We start from the raw sequence: 19807 nt of genomic DNA on the forward strand, positions 1-19807 counted from the left end.
ACAAAAAAAATTTAGTGAAGAATTAATCTGATAAATTTTTAAGTGAAAATATAATTTGTATATTATTAGTACTATGATATTTTGAGAAATTCTGTATCTATTCATGAGAATATGATTTTATAAGATGTATGTCTGCTTGAATTGTTTTAGAAAAATCACAGTATTGGGATATGAAAAAGATTTTAGCACATCGTCTTATAGTCCTTTTTATTTGACATGGCATGATCTTAGGTTGTTTTAAGATTTAGAATCTTCTGGGATCTCTTTCCACTAATATGGAATATTGGCTCCGTTTGCTAACCTCTTCTTGATATGAGTAGGAATTCTTTAGAGGAAATACTGGAACGTTACTTTTTAAGTGGAGGTGGCTTATAGTTGGTACAGTTCATTTATTGTGTCAATTAGACCAAGGTCTCTGAAAGGGGGGAGTTAGTCTAACTGTCATGAGCATCTCCAAAGTCGAGGACACCATATTTATTTATTCAATAAAAGAACCATGAATATTTCTCATATTTAGGAAATTTTTGAATTAAAAAAATAGAATAATTTCTTTTTAGGTAGTATGATTATGGAACTAAAATGAGATTTTATGTCTAATTTTAATTCAAAAACATATTGACCAGTTAGAATTCTGTTTATATTTCTGTTATCACCTTCTGACCATTTGCTTAAATTTTTGCTCAGTGGCTTTAATACTTAATACCTATGATTAATGAAAATGTATTTGAATTTTTGCAAGAATGTGTGCTTTTCATATACAATACTTATCTTTCTTAGAAGGAGGGCCCAGATAGCACCTTCAATAATAACTGATACAATCAAAATACAGAATGTTAGCATAAGAAATGATTATTATGTAGTCAGAATGGAAAATATGACCATGAATGGAGAACTTTTCCTATAGCTTGAAAATTTTGACTTATAAAACTGCAAGCTTACCACAGTTAAATGCATGTAACACAAGATCTTGCACATAGCAAATGCTAAATAAATGTTTACTTACTGACTATAATATGCATTCTGGTGAGCACACCGTTTATACCTGTTTGAAATATTTAGTGGAATAGAATCATAAAATTAAATCAAGTGTATGTAAGAGTTTATTGGTACCAATGTTTGTCATTGTGTTTACATATGTGTAGTCACCGCTGTTCTTTAAGTGGAGAGGATTTGAATAGACAGTGGCAAAGTCCAAATCCAGATTTACATCCTACAATTTATCATGCCAAGGGTCTGCTGCAATATCTGGCTGCAGTGAAGCGTTTACCACTGGTAAGTGGCAATATTTGTTTGTATAGTCAAAGAGGTGATTTTGTTATAAGTTAGTATTTTGTAGATTATTTTCTGGTTATAAAAGCTGGGTGTTAATTTCAGAAGCAGTTTCTTTAAAACATCTTTGTTATCTATCACTTGTGTATTAATTATGTTGTCAAATTAATACAATGTATCCATATTCTTATTTCATTAGATTTAATTTTTATAATTCTCATGAGCCCTTTACTTTTCTGTTTTGTTTATGAATAGTGGTAACTCCTGGCTGTAAGTTTTAGCTATTTAACATCACTGTTTGAACAATATCAAGGTAAAAGTACAATAGATATCTTCCAAGTTCTCAAACTAGTAGAAAATTATTTCTGAGCTCTTTAGCTAATTCTAAAGCAGGTAAGTCTCGATTATACACATAGGAAAGGTAATATAGGCATGGTGGGATGCTCTCCTGAACTGTGTATGTGTATTTCTTCTGTTTTCAGCAGCTTTTGTTTAGAATGTTTCCATTATTTTAATCTTTAAATGAGTTAATCTTCCTTTGGGAAAGATAGAACACTTTTCAGAGGGGCAAAATTGGCATGCAAATCTGTCCATTTTCTATTTTTTAAATGATGCTCTTAAAAATTAAAGGGAAACCATACTCCTTTTAAAATGTTTTTCATGAAAGCATTTTTTATGTTCTCTTAAATTAGGTAAATATTTTAACAACCGTTGGGTCAGTGATGCGTGCAGCTGTAGATTGACCTATAATTGAATTTATTATTTTTTAAGTGATGAATAGTAGATACAAAACAAAGAGTGGAACTCGTGGCTTGATGCAGGACCTACCTGCAAAGGATTTAGCCATTCTAGGATTAATCATAGATCCTTTCCAGAAGTAGATATGTATTATTACTTTTATTGATTCTACTTGTTAAATGGTGGCGCAGTTACAATAAAAGGACAAAGGAACACAGAACTGTTTATTGGCTTCATATTAGCTACCTTTACTTGGCAATATATGAATTTGAAGGATTTTATTTTTAAAATATATTATCTTTTCAAGGTTTATTGTGATTATCATGGCCACTCCCGAAAGAAGAATGTATTTATGTATGGCTGCAGCATCAAAGAGACAGTGTGGCACACGAATGACAATGCAGCTTCATGTGATGTTGTGGAAGATGGGGGATACAGGGTAATTATTACAGATAAGGCAGGAATTTTTGAATTTCAAACATGCATAAAACTACAGAGAATAATTTAACATACAGGAACTACTCAGATTCAGTAAATGTTACCATTTTGCCATTTTGTTTCAGATTTTTCGTTTTAAATGTTTCTTCTAATTTTTTTTTGCTTTTTTTAATTAAAGTAGACTTGATTTACAATATTACATTAGTTACAGGTGTACAGTGTAGTTATTCACTATTTTTGTAGATTATACTCCAGTTAAAGTTATTATAGAATGTTGGCTGTATTTTCTGTGCTGTACAGTATATCCTTGTATTGTTCATGCATTGTTTATTTTATACATAGTATGTATCTCTTAATCGCCTACTGTTATCTTGCCACTACCCCATCCCTCTCCCTACTGGTAATGGCTAGTTTGTTCCTTATACCTGTGAGTCTGTTTCTCTTTTGTTATATACATTTGTTTTATTTTTTTAGGTTCCATATATAAATGATAATATACAGTATTTGTCTTTCTCTGTCTGACTTATTTCACTAAGCATAATACCCTCCAGATCTATTCATGATGTTTCAAATGGCAAAATTTCATTCTTTTTTATGGCTGAGAGTATTCCATTGTATAATATACACCACATCTTCTTTATCCATTCATCTGTTGGTGGATACTTAGGTTGCTTCCATGTCTTGGCTATTGTAAATAGTGCTGCTGTGGACATTGAGGTGCATGTATCATCTTGAATTAGAGTTTTTTGTCTTTTCTGGATATGTGCTCAGGAGTGGGATTGCTGGATCATATGGTAGCTTTATTTTTAGTTTTTTAAGGAACCTCTATACTGTTCTCCATAATGGTTGTACCAATTTACATTCCCACCAACAGTGTAGGAGGGTTCCCTTTTCTCCACACCCTCTCCAGCATTTATTATTTGTAGACTTTTTGATGATGGCCATTATGACCAATGTGAAGTGATACCTCATTGTGGTTTTGATTTGCATTTCTCTAATAATTAGTGATGTTGAGCATCTTTTCATGTGCCTATTGGCCAACTGTATGTCTCCTTTGGAAAAATATCTATTCAGTTCTTCTGCCCATTTTTTAATTGGGTGGTTTGGGGGTTTTTTTGATGTTGAGTTGTATGAGCTGTTTATATATTTTAGATATTAACCTCTTTCAGTCATATCATTTGCAGATAGGTTCTCCCTTTACGTAGGTTGTCTTTTCATTTTGTCAGTTGTTTCCTTTGATGTGCAAAAGCTTTTAAATTTAATTAGGTCCTAGCTATTTACTTTTGGTTTTTTTCCTTTACCTGAGGAGACAGATCAAAAAAATATTGCTGTAACTTACATGAAAGAGTGTTCTGCCTATATTTTCTTCTGTGAGTTTTATGGTTTCCAGCCTTACATTTAGGTCTTTAATTCATTTTGAGTTTACTTTTGCATATGGTATGGAAAATGTTTCTAATTTCACTCTTTTACATGTAGCTGTCCGGTTTTCCCACCACCACTTATTGAAGAGACTGTCTTTTCCCTATTTTATATTTTTGCCTCCTTTGTCATAGATTAATTGACCATATGTTAGTGCATTTATTTCTGGGCTCTCTATTCCATTGCTCGATATGTCAGGGTTTTTTAGTGTGTGTGCCAGTACATTCCTGTTTTGATTACTGTAGCTTTGTAGTATAGTCTGAAGTCAGGAAGTCAGTGTTACCTCCAGCTTTGTTTTGTTTTTTTTTCCTCCAGATTGCTTTATAGTCTGTTGTGGTTCCATATAAATTTTAGGATTATTTGTTGTACTTCTCTGAGAAATGTCCTGGGTATTCTAGATATTTTGATAGCGATTGCATTAATTTTGTAGATTGCTTTGAGTAGTATGAACATTTCAACAGTATTAATTCTTCCAGTACATGAACAGGGTTATCTTTCCATTTCTTTGTATCATCTTCAATTTCCTTCATCAGTGTTATATAATTGTCAGAGTATAGGTCTTTCAGTTTATTCCTATGTATTTTATTCTTTTTGATGCAGTTTTAAATGGAATTAGTTTTGGATTCCTGAACTAAAGATAGTTCATTATCAGTGTATATAAAAAAGCAACAGATTTCTGTATTTTAATCTTGTATCCTGTACAAGAAAAATCCCAAGTAAACAACCTAACCTATCATCCAAAGTAATTAGAAAAGGAAGAACAAACAAAGCTCAAAGTCAGCAAAAGGAAGGAAATAATAAAGATCAGAGTGGAAATAAAATTGAGACAGCCCCCCCCAAAAAATAGAAAAAAATCAATGTTTTTTTTTTTTTTGAAAAGATGAACAAAATTAATAAGCCTTTAGCCAGGCTCATTAAGAAAAGGAGAGAGGTCCCAAATAAACAAAATAAATGAAAGAGGAGAAATTACAACCAGTATCACAGAGATACAAAAAACATAAGAGAATACTATGAACAGTTTTATGCCAACAAATTGTATGATCTGGAAGGAATGGATAAATTCCTAGAAATCTACAGTCTTCCAAAACTATAAAAGGCATCTGGAACAGTTCTTTGCTCAAAAAGATAAAAAGCTTTGGGAAGATGGAATTATGAAGTTGCCTGAAAAATGGCAGAAGGTAGTGGAACCAGAGGGTGAATACGTTGTTCAATAAAGTTCTTGGTGAAAATGAAAAATGTGTCTTTTATTTTTACTTAAAAACCAAAGGAACTTTTTGGCCAAAGCAATAGATAACCTGAACAGACTGATCACTAGTAGTGAAATTGAATCAGTAATAAAATAACTCCTAGCAAACAAAAGTCCAGGATCCAACAGCTTCAAAGGGGAATTCTACCAAACATGTAAAGAAGAGCTAATACCTATCCTTCTCAAACTACTCCAAAAAATTGAAAATGAGGGAACACTCCCAAATTCATTCTACAAGGCCAACATTACCCTGATAACCAAAACCAAAGACACTACAAAAAAGATTACAGGCCAGTATCTATGATGAATATAGATGCAAAAATCCTCAACAAAATATTAGCAAACTGAATCCAACAATATATAAAAAGGATCATGCACCATGATCAAGTTGGATTTATTCTAAAGATGCAAGAATGGTTCATATTCACAAAACAGTCATTGTAATATGCCTCATTAACAAAAGGAAGGATAAAAATCACATGATCATCTCAATAGATGCAGAAAAAGCATTTGACAGAATTCATCCATTCATGTTAAAAACTCTCATCAAAGTTGGTGTAGAGGGAACATATCTCAACATAATGAAGGCCGTTTATGACAAACCCACAGTTAATATCATACTCAAGTTTGAAAAACTGAAAGCTTTTCCTCTAAAAATGCTTCTCACATTTAGATTTTTAATCGATTTGGAATTTATTTTTGTATGAAGTGTGGGGGTCTAATTTTAGTTTCCCCATGTATAACCAGTTGTCTCAGCACCATTTATTAAACAGCACCTCCTTCCTCTGCCAATTTTATAAAGCCATCTGTTACAGACTTTGTTTCCACATGTATGGGTGTGTTTTGAGGTCTGCCTAGGACTGAAGGGAGATCTATTGTTTTATGTACTGTGTGCTTTTCATTTTGTCACAGTGTCTCTCTTACTATATTTACGCCTAAACAAGCACCCCAGGTTATTTTCCAAAAAAAAGTTTCAGTAACATACCACTACCCTTAGCAAAACTTCAAAGCACATTTTCTTTTTGGTGTCCTCTCTCTTCTTCCCCTTTCTCAAATAAAATGATTAGAGTTATGTTAAAAAATGGAAACACTCCAGAAATGTAGTGAGTGAAAGTCATTTTCTCTCAATTAATCACTAATTCATCACTTTCACCATGTGTATTGTGAGATTTACCTCTAAGCACATGCATTCATAGATGTATATAAACATAGTATATCAAGTTTTTGTGTTTTTTTTTTAACGCTCCACAGCAACTTTTTTTTCACGTGTTTGTTGGCCATCTTTCTAGGTCCTCATATCTAGATCTGTCTTAATATTTTTGATAGCCACACAAGATTTTCATTGTGTATTTTTGTTATTATTGTATGGCTATACCAAAATGTATTTATTCACTGTCCCTTGGTGGTGGTCACTTCATTAATATTGCCAAATTGTTTTTCATAAGGATTGTACAAATTGATACTTCCCAGTGAATGATAGTGCTGTTTCTCCAAACATCTTACTATCATCTTTGCCAGGTGAAAAAAATATCTGATGGTTTTAGTTTGTGTATCTGTAATTATAATATATGAGGTCAAGTATCTTTTTCTGTTTGGCCAATTATGATCTCTCTTTTTAAAAAATAGCCTTTTCTCATATTCTCTGCTTTTGTACAAGTATCTAATATTGTTTTTAAAATAACTTTATAAGTATACTCTTTATATTAAAATTTTTTGTTTATGATGTGTAGTGATTTAAAACTTTTATCATATTTGTTGATTTTTTTTTAAGTAGCTTCTGGGTTTTGAGGCTTAGAAAGACTTCTCATTCTAAGATTTTAAAAGTAGAGTTCTATGTTTACTGTTTGTAGTTTCATTTAAAATTTTAACTTATTAAAATTTAAATTCACAATCTAATTAGAGTTAGTTCAATGGAGAGTGACTTCAGCTGGTTTTTCTCAGTGGCTGACCAGTTGTGTTAGCTTTTCATGAATGATCAATGTTCCTCACTAATAATAATACTAATTTTAACAAATACCTTTGGTTCTAATTCTGAACTCTCTTTCTAAAGATGCATCTATTCCTATACCAGTATCATCTTTTAACTAATGCTAGATATGTAATTATCTGTCAGATTATTTCTCTAGTTGTAGCCTTTTCTTTCAGAATTCCCCAAGGTATACAGCTATATTTCATTTTCACATGAACCTGAGAATAATTTTAAGTTGCAAAAATTTTGTGGGCATTTCGACTGTGACTGTTTTAGCTTTATTGTTTCATTTAGGGGTGATTGACGTTTACAGTGTTAAATCTCTTAGTCAAGCCATCTTCATGACTAAAGTTTCTTCAGTTTTTGAAATATGTTTTCGTATTTTAAAACATGTTTTTTTTACATGGTTTTATTCCACTTATTGGTTGCTACTATGAATGTTATCCTTTCGTTCATTCTATTTTCTGATTAATATTTGTCTAGGAAAGCAGAAAAGTCTAATTTAGTAAGAGGATTCTTTCAGTGTTTTGAATAGCAAGGGATATAGGAAGAAGATCCACATGACTGCTCTAATGACTATGCTTTCATAAATTTTTTTCAAAATTTAGAAATTAAAATAATTTTAAATGACAAAAAAAGAAAGCTCTTGAAATATTTTATCATTCTTATCTTTGCAGACTTTGCCTAAGATTCTGAGCCATATTGCCCCAGCATTTTGCATGAGCAGCTGTAGCTTCGTAGTAGAAAAATCTAAAGAATCTACAGCACGTGTTGTAGTTTGGAGAGAGATAGGAGTACAAAGAAGCTATACCATGGAGAGTACTTTGTGTGGCTGTGATCAGGGAAAATATAAGGTAAAACATCTCAGGACTTCCAGCCATAAAAATATTTCAAGTCTTCCATATATGCTCTAGTAGTTTTCAAGTATGTATTAAATGATATGTTTGTTATGCTGAGCTAAATGTAACTTGCAATAATGGAATTGAATTATATGCGATCTTGAGAACAGTTTTTGTTTTGGTTGTTTTTTTTACTTCTCTGAACTAAATAGCTTGCTTTGGATCCTTATGAAATCTTGGTTGAGTCTACTTACAGTCATAATTTTTAAGAAAGCATATTGTAATACACATTTAAATAACGGTTAGTAATTTTTAATGAGCTGTGCAAGTAGTACATTATTAATAAAATGTTCTATCATTTTAATTTATTGGTTGTAAATATATTTTTATGCATTTAGAAATAAACACATTACACTAAGTTTTTTAAATTTAGATTTTGTGTGTATGTGACTTTTAAATGCATATTCCTTTACTAATTTTTTTTTCTTTACTAAGACTCCTCTTCTCCTCCTCCTATGGTACCATAGGCTTTTATGGGAAACAATGAGTTCAGACTTTACTTTTGAAATCTAAGAGTAATTAAATGTTAGGTGACTTTGAATTTTTTAATTTTAAAGTTTGAGAACTTAAAAAAAATTTTTTTTATTGGAGTATAGTTGATTTACAATGTTTTGTTACTTGCAGGTGTACAGCAAAGTGAATCAGTTATACATATACATATATAAACTCTTTTTTAGATTCTTTTCCCATATAGGTCATTACAGAGTACTGTGTAGAGTTTCCTGTGCTATACAGTAGTTCCTTATTAGTTAATCTATTTTATATATAGTAGTGTGTATATGTCAATCCCAATCTCCCAATTTATCCCTTCTCGCGTTTCCCTGCTGGTAACCATAAGATTGTTTTCTACATCTGTGACTCTATTTCTGTTTTGTAGATAAGTTCATTTGTACCATTTTTTTAGATTCCACGTATAAGTGATATCATACAATATTTGTTCTTCTCAGTCTGACTTACTTCACTCAGTATTACAATCTCTAGGTCCATCCATGTTGCTACACGTGGTATTATTTCGTTCCTTTTTTATTGCTGAGTAATATTCCATTGCATGTATGTACCACAAAAGATTGAGAACTTAAAAGGCAATGAATTGGACCTTAGGTAAGCAACTGTAAACCCGGATATTTATTTTTCTTACCTTGCCACAAAAAGCTTTTCAGGTGTCATGATGCTAACTATTCCACTCATTCTGTTTTGTTGTGTTTTGTTTTTTTGACATGGGCAAAAGGAATCTGAATTCATAGTGATTTTCATATACGTCACATAAAAGTGATTATAACTTTATGTTTAGAAAGAGTTAAAAATCTTCCAATTGCTTAGTATTAAAAATGTAAACATATTATGATTGATGCCAAAATGTTCAAGTGGCGAGCTTAAATGATTTTTCCAGTCTGTAACAAACTAGAAGAAAATTGTATAGATTTTGCAACTGGCATTCAAACTTTGGGGGCCTAGATGGGTAGAACTTAGTGAAATTTCAGTACTTTCTGTAGAATGACTCTTCCCTAAGATTTAGGTTGACCACAGTATACTATTCTTCTAAAATGTGCTATCCTTTGAAATCTCTTCAAATATTGTAAAACAGTGTCTTCTAGATTACCAAAGGCACGATTGTGGTAAGAGAGGAGCATGAGCACTCCAGCCCACAGACCCTGCCTCCTAATCATTGCTTTAGTGGACTGTAAGTGTGTGGGATGGAAAAAACTTGACAGTCATTTTTGTAAAGGACCATAGGTAGTTCATATGATTTAGGGAAATAGACTATAAATTATTTGTTCTTAAAGAGATGCAGTCTGGCTGGAGAAGGTAAATTAAAGTGTCAGTGTCTGTGAAACTAGTCTCTGGGAGTAGGGAGAGAAGAAGTCAGGAAAGCTGAGACTTGCATGCCCCTTGAAATCATCTGTTGCATAATAATAGTAGCACTTTCTTACTATATTTGGATTCTACTGATAGACTTTCATTGGATTTTTTTAAGTGTTCTTTTTGTGTTTTGATAAATTTATTTAGTCATTGAAAAAACCACGTTTAAAAAATTGCTAAAATATATTTTGAAACATAAAACATTAGACGAGTTTTCTAAAAATTACTTTATAAAATTTTTTAAATAAAATAGATACCTAATATACAGTCATTTCTCTTTTATACGATTTACATTGAAATATATATACTTTACGTGATTTCCATTGATAGTTACATTGATTTAAAACTCCTATTACTGCTACTAATAAGCTAAGTTTTGTACATCTAAAATTCAGTGCTTTGATCCTAACATATACTTTTTAAAAGTTTTTTTTAATTAATAAACTTTAAAAAATAAGTTTATTTATTATTTTTGGCTGCGTTGGGTCTTGATTGCTGCACCCGGGCTTTCTCTAGCTGTGGCAAGCGGGGGCTACTTTTCATAGCAGTGCACGGGCTTCTCATTGCGGTGGCTTCTCTTGCTGTGGAAAACGAGCTGTAGGCCTGTGGGCTTCAGTAGTTGTGGCATGCGGGCTTCAGTAGTTGTGGCGCATGGGCTTAGTTGCTCCACGGCATGTGGAATCCCCCCGGACCAGGGCTCGAACCCGTGTCCCATGCGTTGACAGGCGGATTCTTAACCACTGCGCCACCAGGGAAGTCCCAATAAACTTTTTAAAGAGCAGTTTTAGATTCACAGAAAAATTGAGTGGTAACTACAGAATTCCCGTATACCCCCACCCTCCCCCCTACACATAATGTATACTTTTCAAACTTGTTAATATTAGCTAATAAGTTGTGTAAGTCTAATAATATTTTAAGAAACAAATCTCTTCACCCTCAAGAATGTTCTTATATTACTGAATTTTAGGCTTTAAATATTCTTTATTTTTATTTTTGATGAGCTAATTCAGAAATAGGCATAGCCTTTCTAAAGCTTTTAGATTAAGAAGGCAAATGCATTTTCTAAGTCAGTTAGGTCACATTTCTTAGAATATTTGGAGATGGCCAAACTATTTAAACAATCAGTCAATCATTATTATGAAGGCATGTGTTACGTAGAGTAAATAACAGTTTTTATGATTTATCTCTTCAGTTACTGTGTGCTTTTAGTCTGGTCATTGAAAGTCTAGTCTGCTCTCATCTATGCCTGCAACCTTTGTTGGTGTAAGGATTGCATTTATTTTAGAGATTCATTTTTATCTGAAAATTAAATGATAAGTAACGTCTTGATTTACAGTCCATTTCTATCCTTTTATTTGGTAATGTTTAACTTTTGGTAAACCTTATATATTGTTTATTGAGAAACTATTGGTTAAAAAAGGGTTGTGGTAAAATTTTGCTTTTGCATTAGTAGACCAGCTTTGAAATGGGCATTCTTAACTAACATGGAACATAAAAACTTATTTTACTGCTGCCTCATTAGCTTAGATTCGTCTGATTATTTTTTGACATAGTTACCTTTCTTTTGTTTGTTTTTTACTCAGCAATTTCTTTTTATCATTCAGGAAAAGTATGTATAAAGTAATGTTCAAGTATACAAATTGGAGCCTTGATTGTAGCACTATAATATTTCAACATTGGCATACAAGTAGTAGATTACAAGAAGTACTAGCAAGATCTTGTAAAAATATAATTTCACCCATGAACTCCAAGAATAACTTAACCACAAGATGTTTATCTGTTTTTTCCTCCCCAGTGTGTTGGTGAAAATAGTTTGCACGCAGTGAATGAGCATAGACATTTTATAAATGGTTTCTTAAGACAGTTTCCTTTGTGATTTAAAATAATCTTATGTTGTTAAGACACTGTGCTTTTGAGTCCTAGGTTCATACAAAGTGCCAGGCTTTTATTTTATTAATATAGTTACAAATTCCTTTTATGTAATTTTAATGAGATATAGCCAGAGGATAGCAAATGTCCTAGTTACATGTTTATTATTTCTTTATTTTTAGGGTTTACAGATTGGTACTCGAGAATTGGAAGAGATGGGAGCAAAATTTTGTGTTGGTCTATTGCGTTTGAAAAGACTGACATCCCCACTGGAATATAATCTACCTTCTTGTCTGCTTGACTTTGAAAATGACTTGATTGAATCGAGCTGCAAAGTAACTAGGTAAGACATACTTGTTTTATTCTTTTGTTATATGGTAGTATACTGTTAAACTTCATTAAATTAGTTACGCAGAGGAAAGGCTCAGAGATTTTGACAGCCAGGAGCATTTTTAGAATTAATATACATAAGTCTTGCTTCTTTTAACATTGGTATTTGGATAAAATTCTAATGAAATATCCTTATATTTGGGATGCTGTTTTAGTGATCTTAATGATTTAGTTTTAACTTAAAAATAAGCAGTGTGGAAAACGTTACTTAGATAATATGTAAATTAAGAAGGCTTGGAGCCAAGATTCATAGTTCAAAAGAAATTTTATTTTGTTGATAATCTACAAATATCAGATGGCTTTCCAGTCACCTTCTGGTTACATCTACTAGAAACAGCTAATTTAATATCCCTCTGAAAATATAACTACATCTGCCAAGTAGTATCCTTCTGAGTAGGTAAACTTTTGCTCCTAAAATTCAGTGTATGTAAAATTTGATCAGTTATTGGCTCAGAGATAATTTAGTATCACAATTCTTAATCATAGTACCAGAGTTTAGCATTTTATAGTTTGATACACATGGGTAGGAATAGTCCCATTTTATAGAACCTACATGATTTTTATTGTTGGACATTGACATCAGATTTGTTAATTTATTGCCAAGCTATGTTATATATATATATATATATATATATCAATTTAGTAGTTTTAAGTGTAGTAAAACATTAATTAGAACTTGATTCTTATATAATGTGATAATTGAGGCAGTGATCCTCTGCATTCTCTATATTTCAAAACACTTGCTAAACAATAATGGAAATAAATATAAATATATTTATGTGTAAATAAGTATAAATAAAGTTCTCATTGATGTTTAGAAGCCTACTTTTAAGTTATTTCATGTATTCTTCCCCCCCCCATCTTTTTGAGGTAAAATTCACAAATAAAATGGTAAGATATTTAAAGTGTACACTGTGATGATTTGGTATATGTATACATTGTGAAAGGATTTACCCCATTGAGTTATTAACATACCCATCCATCACATCACATGTTTACCTTTGTGTCTGGGTGTGAGGGAATATTTTTCAGTTTTGCTCTCCAAGCAAATTTCAATTATACAATCCAGTGTTATCTAGTATAGTCACCATGTTATACATTACTTCCGCAGACCTTATTCATCTCAACACCTGAAAGTTTGTATCACTCTTACTAACCTCTCCCTATTGCGTCCTCTGCCTGCCCCATATCCCCTGGCAACCACTTTCCTACTCTCTGTTTCTGAGTTGTTCCAATTCTTTTTTTTTTTTTTTAACATTTCATATGTAAGTGACACCATGCAGTATTTGTCTTTGTCTGGCTTATTTCACTTAGCATAATGCCCTCCAGTTTCATCCATGCTGTAGCATATGACAGGATTTCCTTCTTTTTTTTTAAGACTGAATATTCCATTGTATATCTATATACCACATTTTCTTTATCCATTCATCCATCAATGGACAGTTAGATTGTTTTCATACTTTGACTATGTGAATAATACTGCTTTGAACATAAGAGTGTCTTAACAGTTTTCAGTGTACAGATCTTCCACCTTCTTGGTTAATTTATTCCTAACGATTATTTTTGATGCTATAGTAAGTTTGTTTTCTTGATTTCTGTTTCTGATGTTTCATTGTTAGTGTATAGAAATGCAGCTGGTTTTTGTATATTGATTTTGTATACTGCAGCTTTACTGAAATCATTTATTACTTCTAACGTTGTGCTGTTTTTAGGGATTCTATGTGATATCTTGTCTACTGCAAATAGAGAAAATTTACTTTTTCCTTGCTGATTTGGATGCGTTTTATTTCTCTTTCTTGCCTAATTGCTCAAGCCAGTACTGTGTTGAATAAAAGTGGTGACAGTGGGCATCCTTGTTTTGTTCCTTATCTTAGAGGAAGAGCTTTTGGTATTTCATCGTGAGTATGACATTAGCTGTGGGCTTGTCATATATTGCCTTTATTATGCTGGTTTGTTGAGTTTTATCATGAATGGATGGTGAATTTTGTCAAATGCTTTTCTGCATCTATTGAGATGATTATATGATTTTTATCCTTCATTTTGTTAATGTGGTGTATCACATTGATGGATTTGCATATGTTGAACCATCCTTGCATCTCAGGGTGCAAGGTGATCATGGTTTAGGTATGATTCTTTTAGTGTATTGTTGAATATGATTTCCTAATACATTTTATTGAGGATTTTTGCATCTAAGTTCATGAGGGATTTTGGCCAATAATTTTCTTGTTTTTAAAATTTCTTCTCTGACTTTGGTATCAGGGTAATGCTGACCTTGTAAAATGAATTTGGAATTGTTCCCTCCTCTTTTAATTTGGGAAAAGTTTGAAAATAATTGCTATTATTTCTTGCTTAAATGTTTGGTAGAATTCATCATTGAAGCCATCTAGTCTTGGGGTTATCTTGGAAGGTTTTTGAGTATTGATTCAGTTTCCTCACAAGTAATTGGTCTGTTTGGATTTTCTGTTAATTTCTTCATGATTCAGTCTTAGTAGCTTGTATGTTTCTAGGAATTTTTTCCATTTCTTCTAGGTTGTCCAATTTGTTGGTGTATAATTGTTCATAGTGGTCTCTTATGATCCTTTGTATTTTTGAGGTATCTGATGTGATGTCTCCTTTTTCATTTATAATTTCTCTCTTTTTTTTGGAAAGTCTCACTGTTTGTCTATTCTATCTTTTAAAAAATTAGCTCTTAATTTTATTGATTTTTTTTCTTTTTAGTCTCTATTTCATTTATGTCTCTTTGATCTTTGTTATTTTCTACCTTCTGCTAACTCTAGGCTTAGTTTGTTCTTATTTTCCTAGTTCCTTGAGGTGTAAAATTATGTTGTTTATTTGAGATCTTTCTTTTCTCAGGTATTTACTGTTATAAACTTCCCTCTTAGAACTGCTTTTGCTGCATATTATCAGTTTTGGTATGTTGTGTTTCCATTTTTAGTTCTCTCAAGATATTATTTGATTTCTCTTTCACTCATTGGTTGTTCAAGAACATATGTAATCTCCACGTACTTGTGAATTTTCCAGTTTTCCTAATTGATTTCTAGTTTTCTTTTCTTTTCTTTTCTTTCTTTCTTTCTTTCTTTCTTTCTTTCTTTCTTTCTTTCTTTCTTTCTTTCTTTTTCTTTTTCTTTTTCTTTTTTTTTTGCCACACCACACGGCTTGTGGAATCTTAGTTCCCTGACCAGGGATTGAACCCAGGCCCTCAGCAGTGAGGGCACGGAGTCCTAATCACTGGACCACCAGGGGATTCCCAATCAATTTCTAGTTTTATATTGTGGTTGGGCTTAATATGATTTCAGTCTTCTTAACTTTATTAAGACTTGTTTGTAGCCTAAGATATGATTTACCCTGGGTAATGTTCCATGTGTGTTTATGTACTCTTTTGCTGTTGGATAGAATGTTTTATATATCTGTTAGGTCCGTCTGGTCTAATGTGTAGTTTAATTCCAGTGGTTTTTGTTAGACTCATTTTCTGTCTTGGATGATCTATCCATTGTTGAAAGTGGGTGTTTGAAGTTCATTGCTATTCTTATATTGCTGTCTGTTCCCTCCTTCAGATCTGTTAATATTTGCTTTATATATTTAGGTGCTCCTATGTTGGGTGCATAAATATTTACAATTGTTATATTCTCCTGATGAATTGATCCTTTTATTATTTTTTTAAAAAATTAATTAATTTGTTTATTTATTTTTGGCTGCATTGGGTCTTCGTTGCTGCGCGCGGTTTCCTTTCTAGTTGTGGCAAGCAGGGGCTACTCTTCATGCAGTGCACTGGCTTCTTATTGTGGTGGCTTCTCTTTGTTGTGGAGCATGGGCTCTAGGCGCATGGGCTTCTGTAGTTGTGGCACATGGGCTCAGTAGTTGTGGCTCGCAGGCTCTAGAGCACAGACTCAGTAGTTGTGGTGCATGGGCTTAGTGGCTCCATGGCATGTGGGGTCTTCCCGGACCAGGGCTCAAACCTGTGTCCCCTGCATTGGCAGGCGGATTCTGAACCACTGCGCCACCAGGGAAGTCCAGTCCTTTTATTATTATATACTGACCTTATTATTTTCTCTTGTTGGTCTTTGGTTTAAAGTCTTTTATTTCTGGTATAAGTTTAGCTACCCCTGCTTTCTTCTGGTTTCTATTTGCATTGAATTTATTTTTTCATCACTTCATTTTCAGTTGATGTGTGTCCTTAAAACTGAGAAACTGAGGTGTCTCTTGTAGGCAACATATAGTTGGGTCTCTTTTATTATTTATTCAGCCACTCCATTTTTTGATTGGAGAATTTAGTCCATTTACATTTAAAGTAATCATTGATAAGTGTGGGCCTACTGTTGTCATTTTAATTGTTTTCTGGTTATTTTGTAATTCCTTTGTTTCTTACTTCCTCTCTTGCTCTCTTCCTCTGTGATTTGATAATTTTCTGTACAGTAAGTCCCCTATACATGAACCTTCAAGTTGCAAACTTTCAAAGATGGAAACGTGTGTTCACATGTCCAATCATGTAAGCTAGTTCATGTGTCTGGTGTACATTGTCATCTGCGTGCATCCTTTACAAGTGGTTGTGCTTTTGTGTACTTTACTGTATAGTACTGTATAGAGTACAGTAGTACAGTATCTTTATTTCAAGCTAGATCTGCAAAGGAACAACTTCATTGAACTCCTTGCTGTGCCACATGAGGAGCTTACTAATGAAGACCTGATAGAATTGGAGACCCAGAGAAAGGATGAAGAGAGACAAGAAGAAGAAGAAGAAGTAACTGAAGAACCAAAGAGATTCACAACACAGGAAATGGCAAGGGGATTTTCTTTATTTGAAGAGGCACTGTTAATTTTGAGGCACAGGAGCTGAATGTAGAACAGTACACGAAGTTTGCAGCAGCCGTTCAGAATGCAATCCAGTGCTGCTGTGTCATCTATGATGAGAAAAAAAGAGCTACTACCCAGACATCCCTGGACCATTTTTTCAAGAGGGTAGATAGAATTGAATCCGGAAAGGAACCAGAACCTATGTCATCAGCGTCAGGCATGAATGAAGTTGCAGCTTGCCCTCCGTCTTCTATTGCTGATGATCCTTCAGTTCTATCATCTCTCATCTCTCCTCTCCCTCCTCCAGTCAGTTACTCTTCTTGCCTGTTCACTCAATGCCAGCCCCTGTATGCCAGCTGTTTTACTGTACTACTGTACTTTTCAAGGTACTGTACTGTAAGATTAAAAATATTTTATTTTTTGTGTTTGTTTGTTTTTTATGTATTATTTGTGTGAAAAATATTATAAACCTATTACAGTACAGTACTATATAGCCGATTGTGCTAGTTAGGTACCTAGGCTAATTTTGTTGGACTTACAAAGGTGCTCTTGGAATGAAACTTGTTTGTATGTAGGGGACTTACGGTAGTGGTATGCTTTGAATTCTTTATCTTTTGTATATCTTCTATAGGTTTTGGCAGTGCATTGAGGCTTACATAAAACATTTTTTTTTCTTTTTTGTCAAGGCCACCACCCTTATATAAAACATTTTAAATATAAACAGTCTATTTTAATCTGATAATTACTTAACTTTAAATGCATACCAAAACTTCCCCTTCCTTCACATTTTGTTTAACGTTATAATTTGCATCTTTTCACATTGTATATCCATTAACAAATTATTGTAATTACATTTATTTTTAATACTTTTGTCTTTTAACCTGCAAACTACATTTGTAAGTGATGTACCCATCACCATTGCAATATTAGAATATTCTGAATTTAACTATATATTTACCTTTACCTGTGAGTTTTATACTTTCATGTTTTCCTGTTACTAATTAGTATCCTTTTGTTTCAGCTTGAAGAACTTCCTTTAGCATTTCTTTTAAGACTGGTCTAGTGTTGATGAACTCCTTCATCATTTGTTTATCTGGAAAACTTATATCTCTTTTTCAGTTCTGAAGGACAACTTTGCCAGGTAGAGTATTCTTGATTGGCAATTTTTTCCTTTCAGAACTTTGATTATATCATCTTACTCCCTTCTAGCCTGCAAGGTTTCTGCTGAAAAATATGTTTATGGTCTTATCTGGGTTCCTGTGTATGTAATGAGTTTCTTTTTCTCTTGCTACTTTGAAGATTCTCCTTGTCTTTAAGTTTTGATGATTTAATTATAATGTGTTTTGGTGTGGGTCCTTTTGGATTTATCTTTTTTAGTGCTCTCTAGACTTCCTAGATCCAACTGTCTGACGTCTCTTTCTTTTCCCAAGTTAGGGAAGTGTTCAGCCATTAATTCTTGAATAACCTTTCTGCCTCCTTTTCTCTGCTCTCTTTCTGGAACCCCTATAATGCATATCTTAAGCTATTTTCACTCTTTCGTTATTTCTGTTTGCACCTGTGTTTGAAAAAAATTCTGCTGCCGTTTTCAGGTTTGCTGATCCTTTCTTCCACTTGATCTAGTCTGCTGTTGAAACTGTCGTATTGCATTTTTCAGTGCAGTTATTATAGTCTTCAGCTCTATCATTTCTGTTTGGGAATTTTTAATATTTTCTGTCTCTTTTTTGAAGTTCTTACTTTGTTCATGCATTACTCTCCTAACTTTGGTGTGCCTCTTTATGACCATTATTTTGAACTCTGTATCATGTAAATCACTTACCTTTATTTCATTAAGATCTGCTTCTGGATATTTTTATTGTTCTTTGTTTGGAACATATTCCCCTAATTCTTCATTTTTATTGACTCTGTTCATTTCTGCACATTAGTTAGAACAGCCACCTCTCCCAGCCTGACATAATGGTTTCATGGCATGAGCTCTTTGTTGTGTTTCATACTTTTGTTATTCCCCAAAAGATAGTGTTCTGAAAGGAGCTGACAGTATAATAGAAAAAGCACAATTTACATTTGTGAAGGGGCATGATGGTAATTATAAAAAATACAGAAAATACATTAATATATTTAAAAAACAAAATTTATAAATTGCATAGACATATTGAGAAAAAAGTTACTGAGTAAATAATTTAAAATCACCTGGATTTATGTGGAATAAATTTCTTAAATTAGTATGTTTTAGGCTAGGGCTTGAAAGATAGTAGGTGAGGCTTGGTAAAGAAATAGGAGCTAACATGAAGAAAACAAAGTTGGCAATAAGAAGTAGACTAATTTAGGTAAGGTGGAAAGGATTGCTTGGAGCTTAGAAAAGCTAATGTTGAAGAAGGCATTACGGGAGTAGGTGTTCAGTTTCATGGGAAGGTTAGTGTGGATTTTATAGAAGAGAAGTAGTAACTGTATATGTTCTTAAGCAAGGAATGATAACTGATATATCCTATGCAGTGTTATTAAAATTCAAAATGTTTAGAAGCTTATGCTAGTGTAATACTTCTGTAAGCACCAGGTATTATGGTAAGTTGAGGGAAAAGGTGACTACAGAGCTTTCTGGGGTTGTTCTTTGAGGTTGATACTTTTAATGTATACTACTAGTGTCCAGTTATTCAAAATGCTGCTTCTTGAATGTAGATTTCTGTTATTCTTATTTTCTTTTGTTTTAGTTGGTTTCTAATATGGGTAGAGTGAATAAGGAGGAATGAGAGAGGTTCTGATTGTGGCTGAAGATGAAACTAGCTAGCTCCAAAGTTTCTGATGGAATTATTGGTATATACTTATTGCTTTTAAGACTGCCCCCACCACCACCAAGACTGACAAAGCTCTTTTCCTCATAGCTACTGTCATTTATGATTTTAAAATCTTATTTAATAATGATTG

The 19807-nt window shown here is 32.8% G+C and overlaps 1 protein-coding gene across 3 annotated transcripts in view; it reads left to right on the plus strand.

Annotated features, from left to right (window-relative positions):
• AGTPBP1 (ATP/GTP binding carboxypeptidase 1) overlaps positions 1–19807 on the plus strand; it is a 188978-nt gene that overhangs the window by 152134 nt on the left and 17037 nt on the right. For all 3 annotated transcript variants that reach the window (XM_082613851.1, XM_082613852.1, XM_082613853.1), the window contains 4 exons: positions 1143–1272; positions 2315–2446; positions 7757–7933; positions 11890–12050. In XM_082613851.1, coding sequence (XP_082469977.1) covers positions 1143–1272; positions 2315–2446; positions 7757–7933; positions 11890–12050 — 600 coding nt within the window. The remainder of the gene's footprint in view (positions 1–1142; positions 1273–2314; positions 2447–7756; positions 7934–11889; positions 12051–19807) is intronic.

The sequence above is a fragment of the Mesoplodon mirus genome, assembly GCF_964341445.2.
Source record: "Mesoplodon mirus genome assembly, chromosome: 1".
Classification (NCBI taxonomy): domain Eukaryota; kingdom Metazoa; phylum Chordata; class Mammalia; order Artiodactyla; family Ziphiidae; genus Mesoplodon; species Mesoplodon mirus.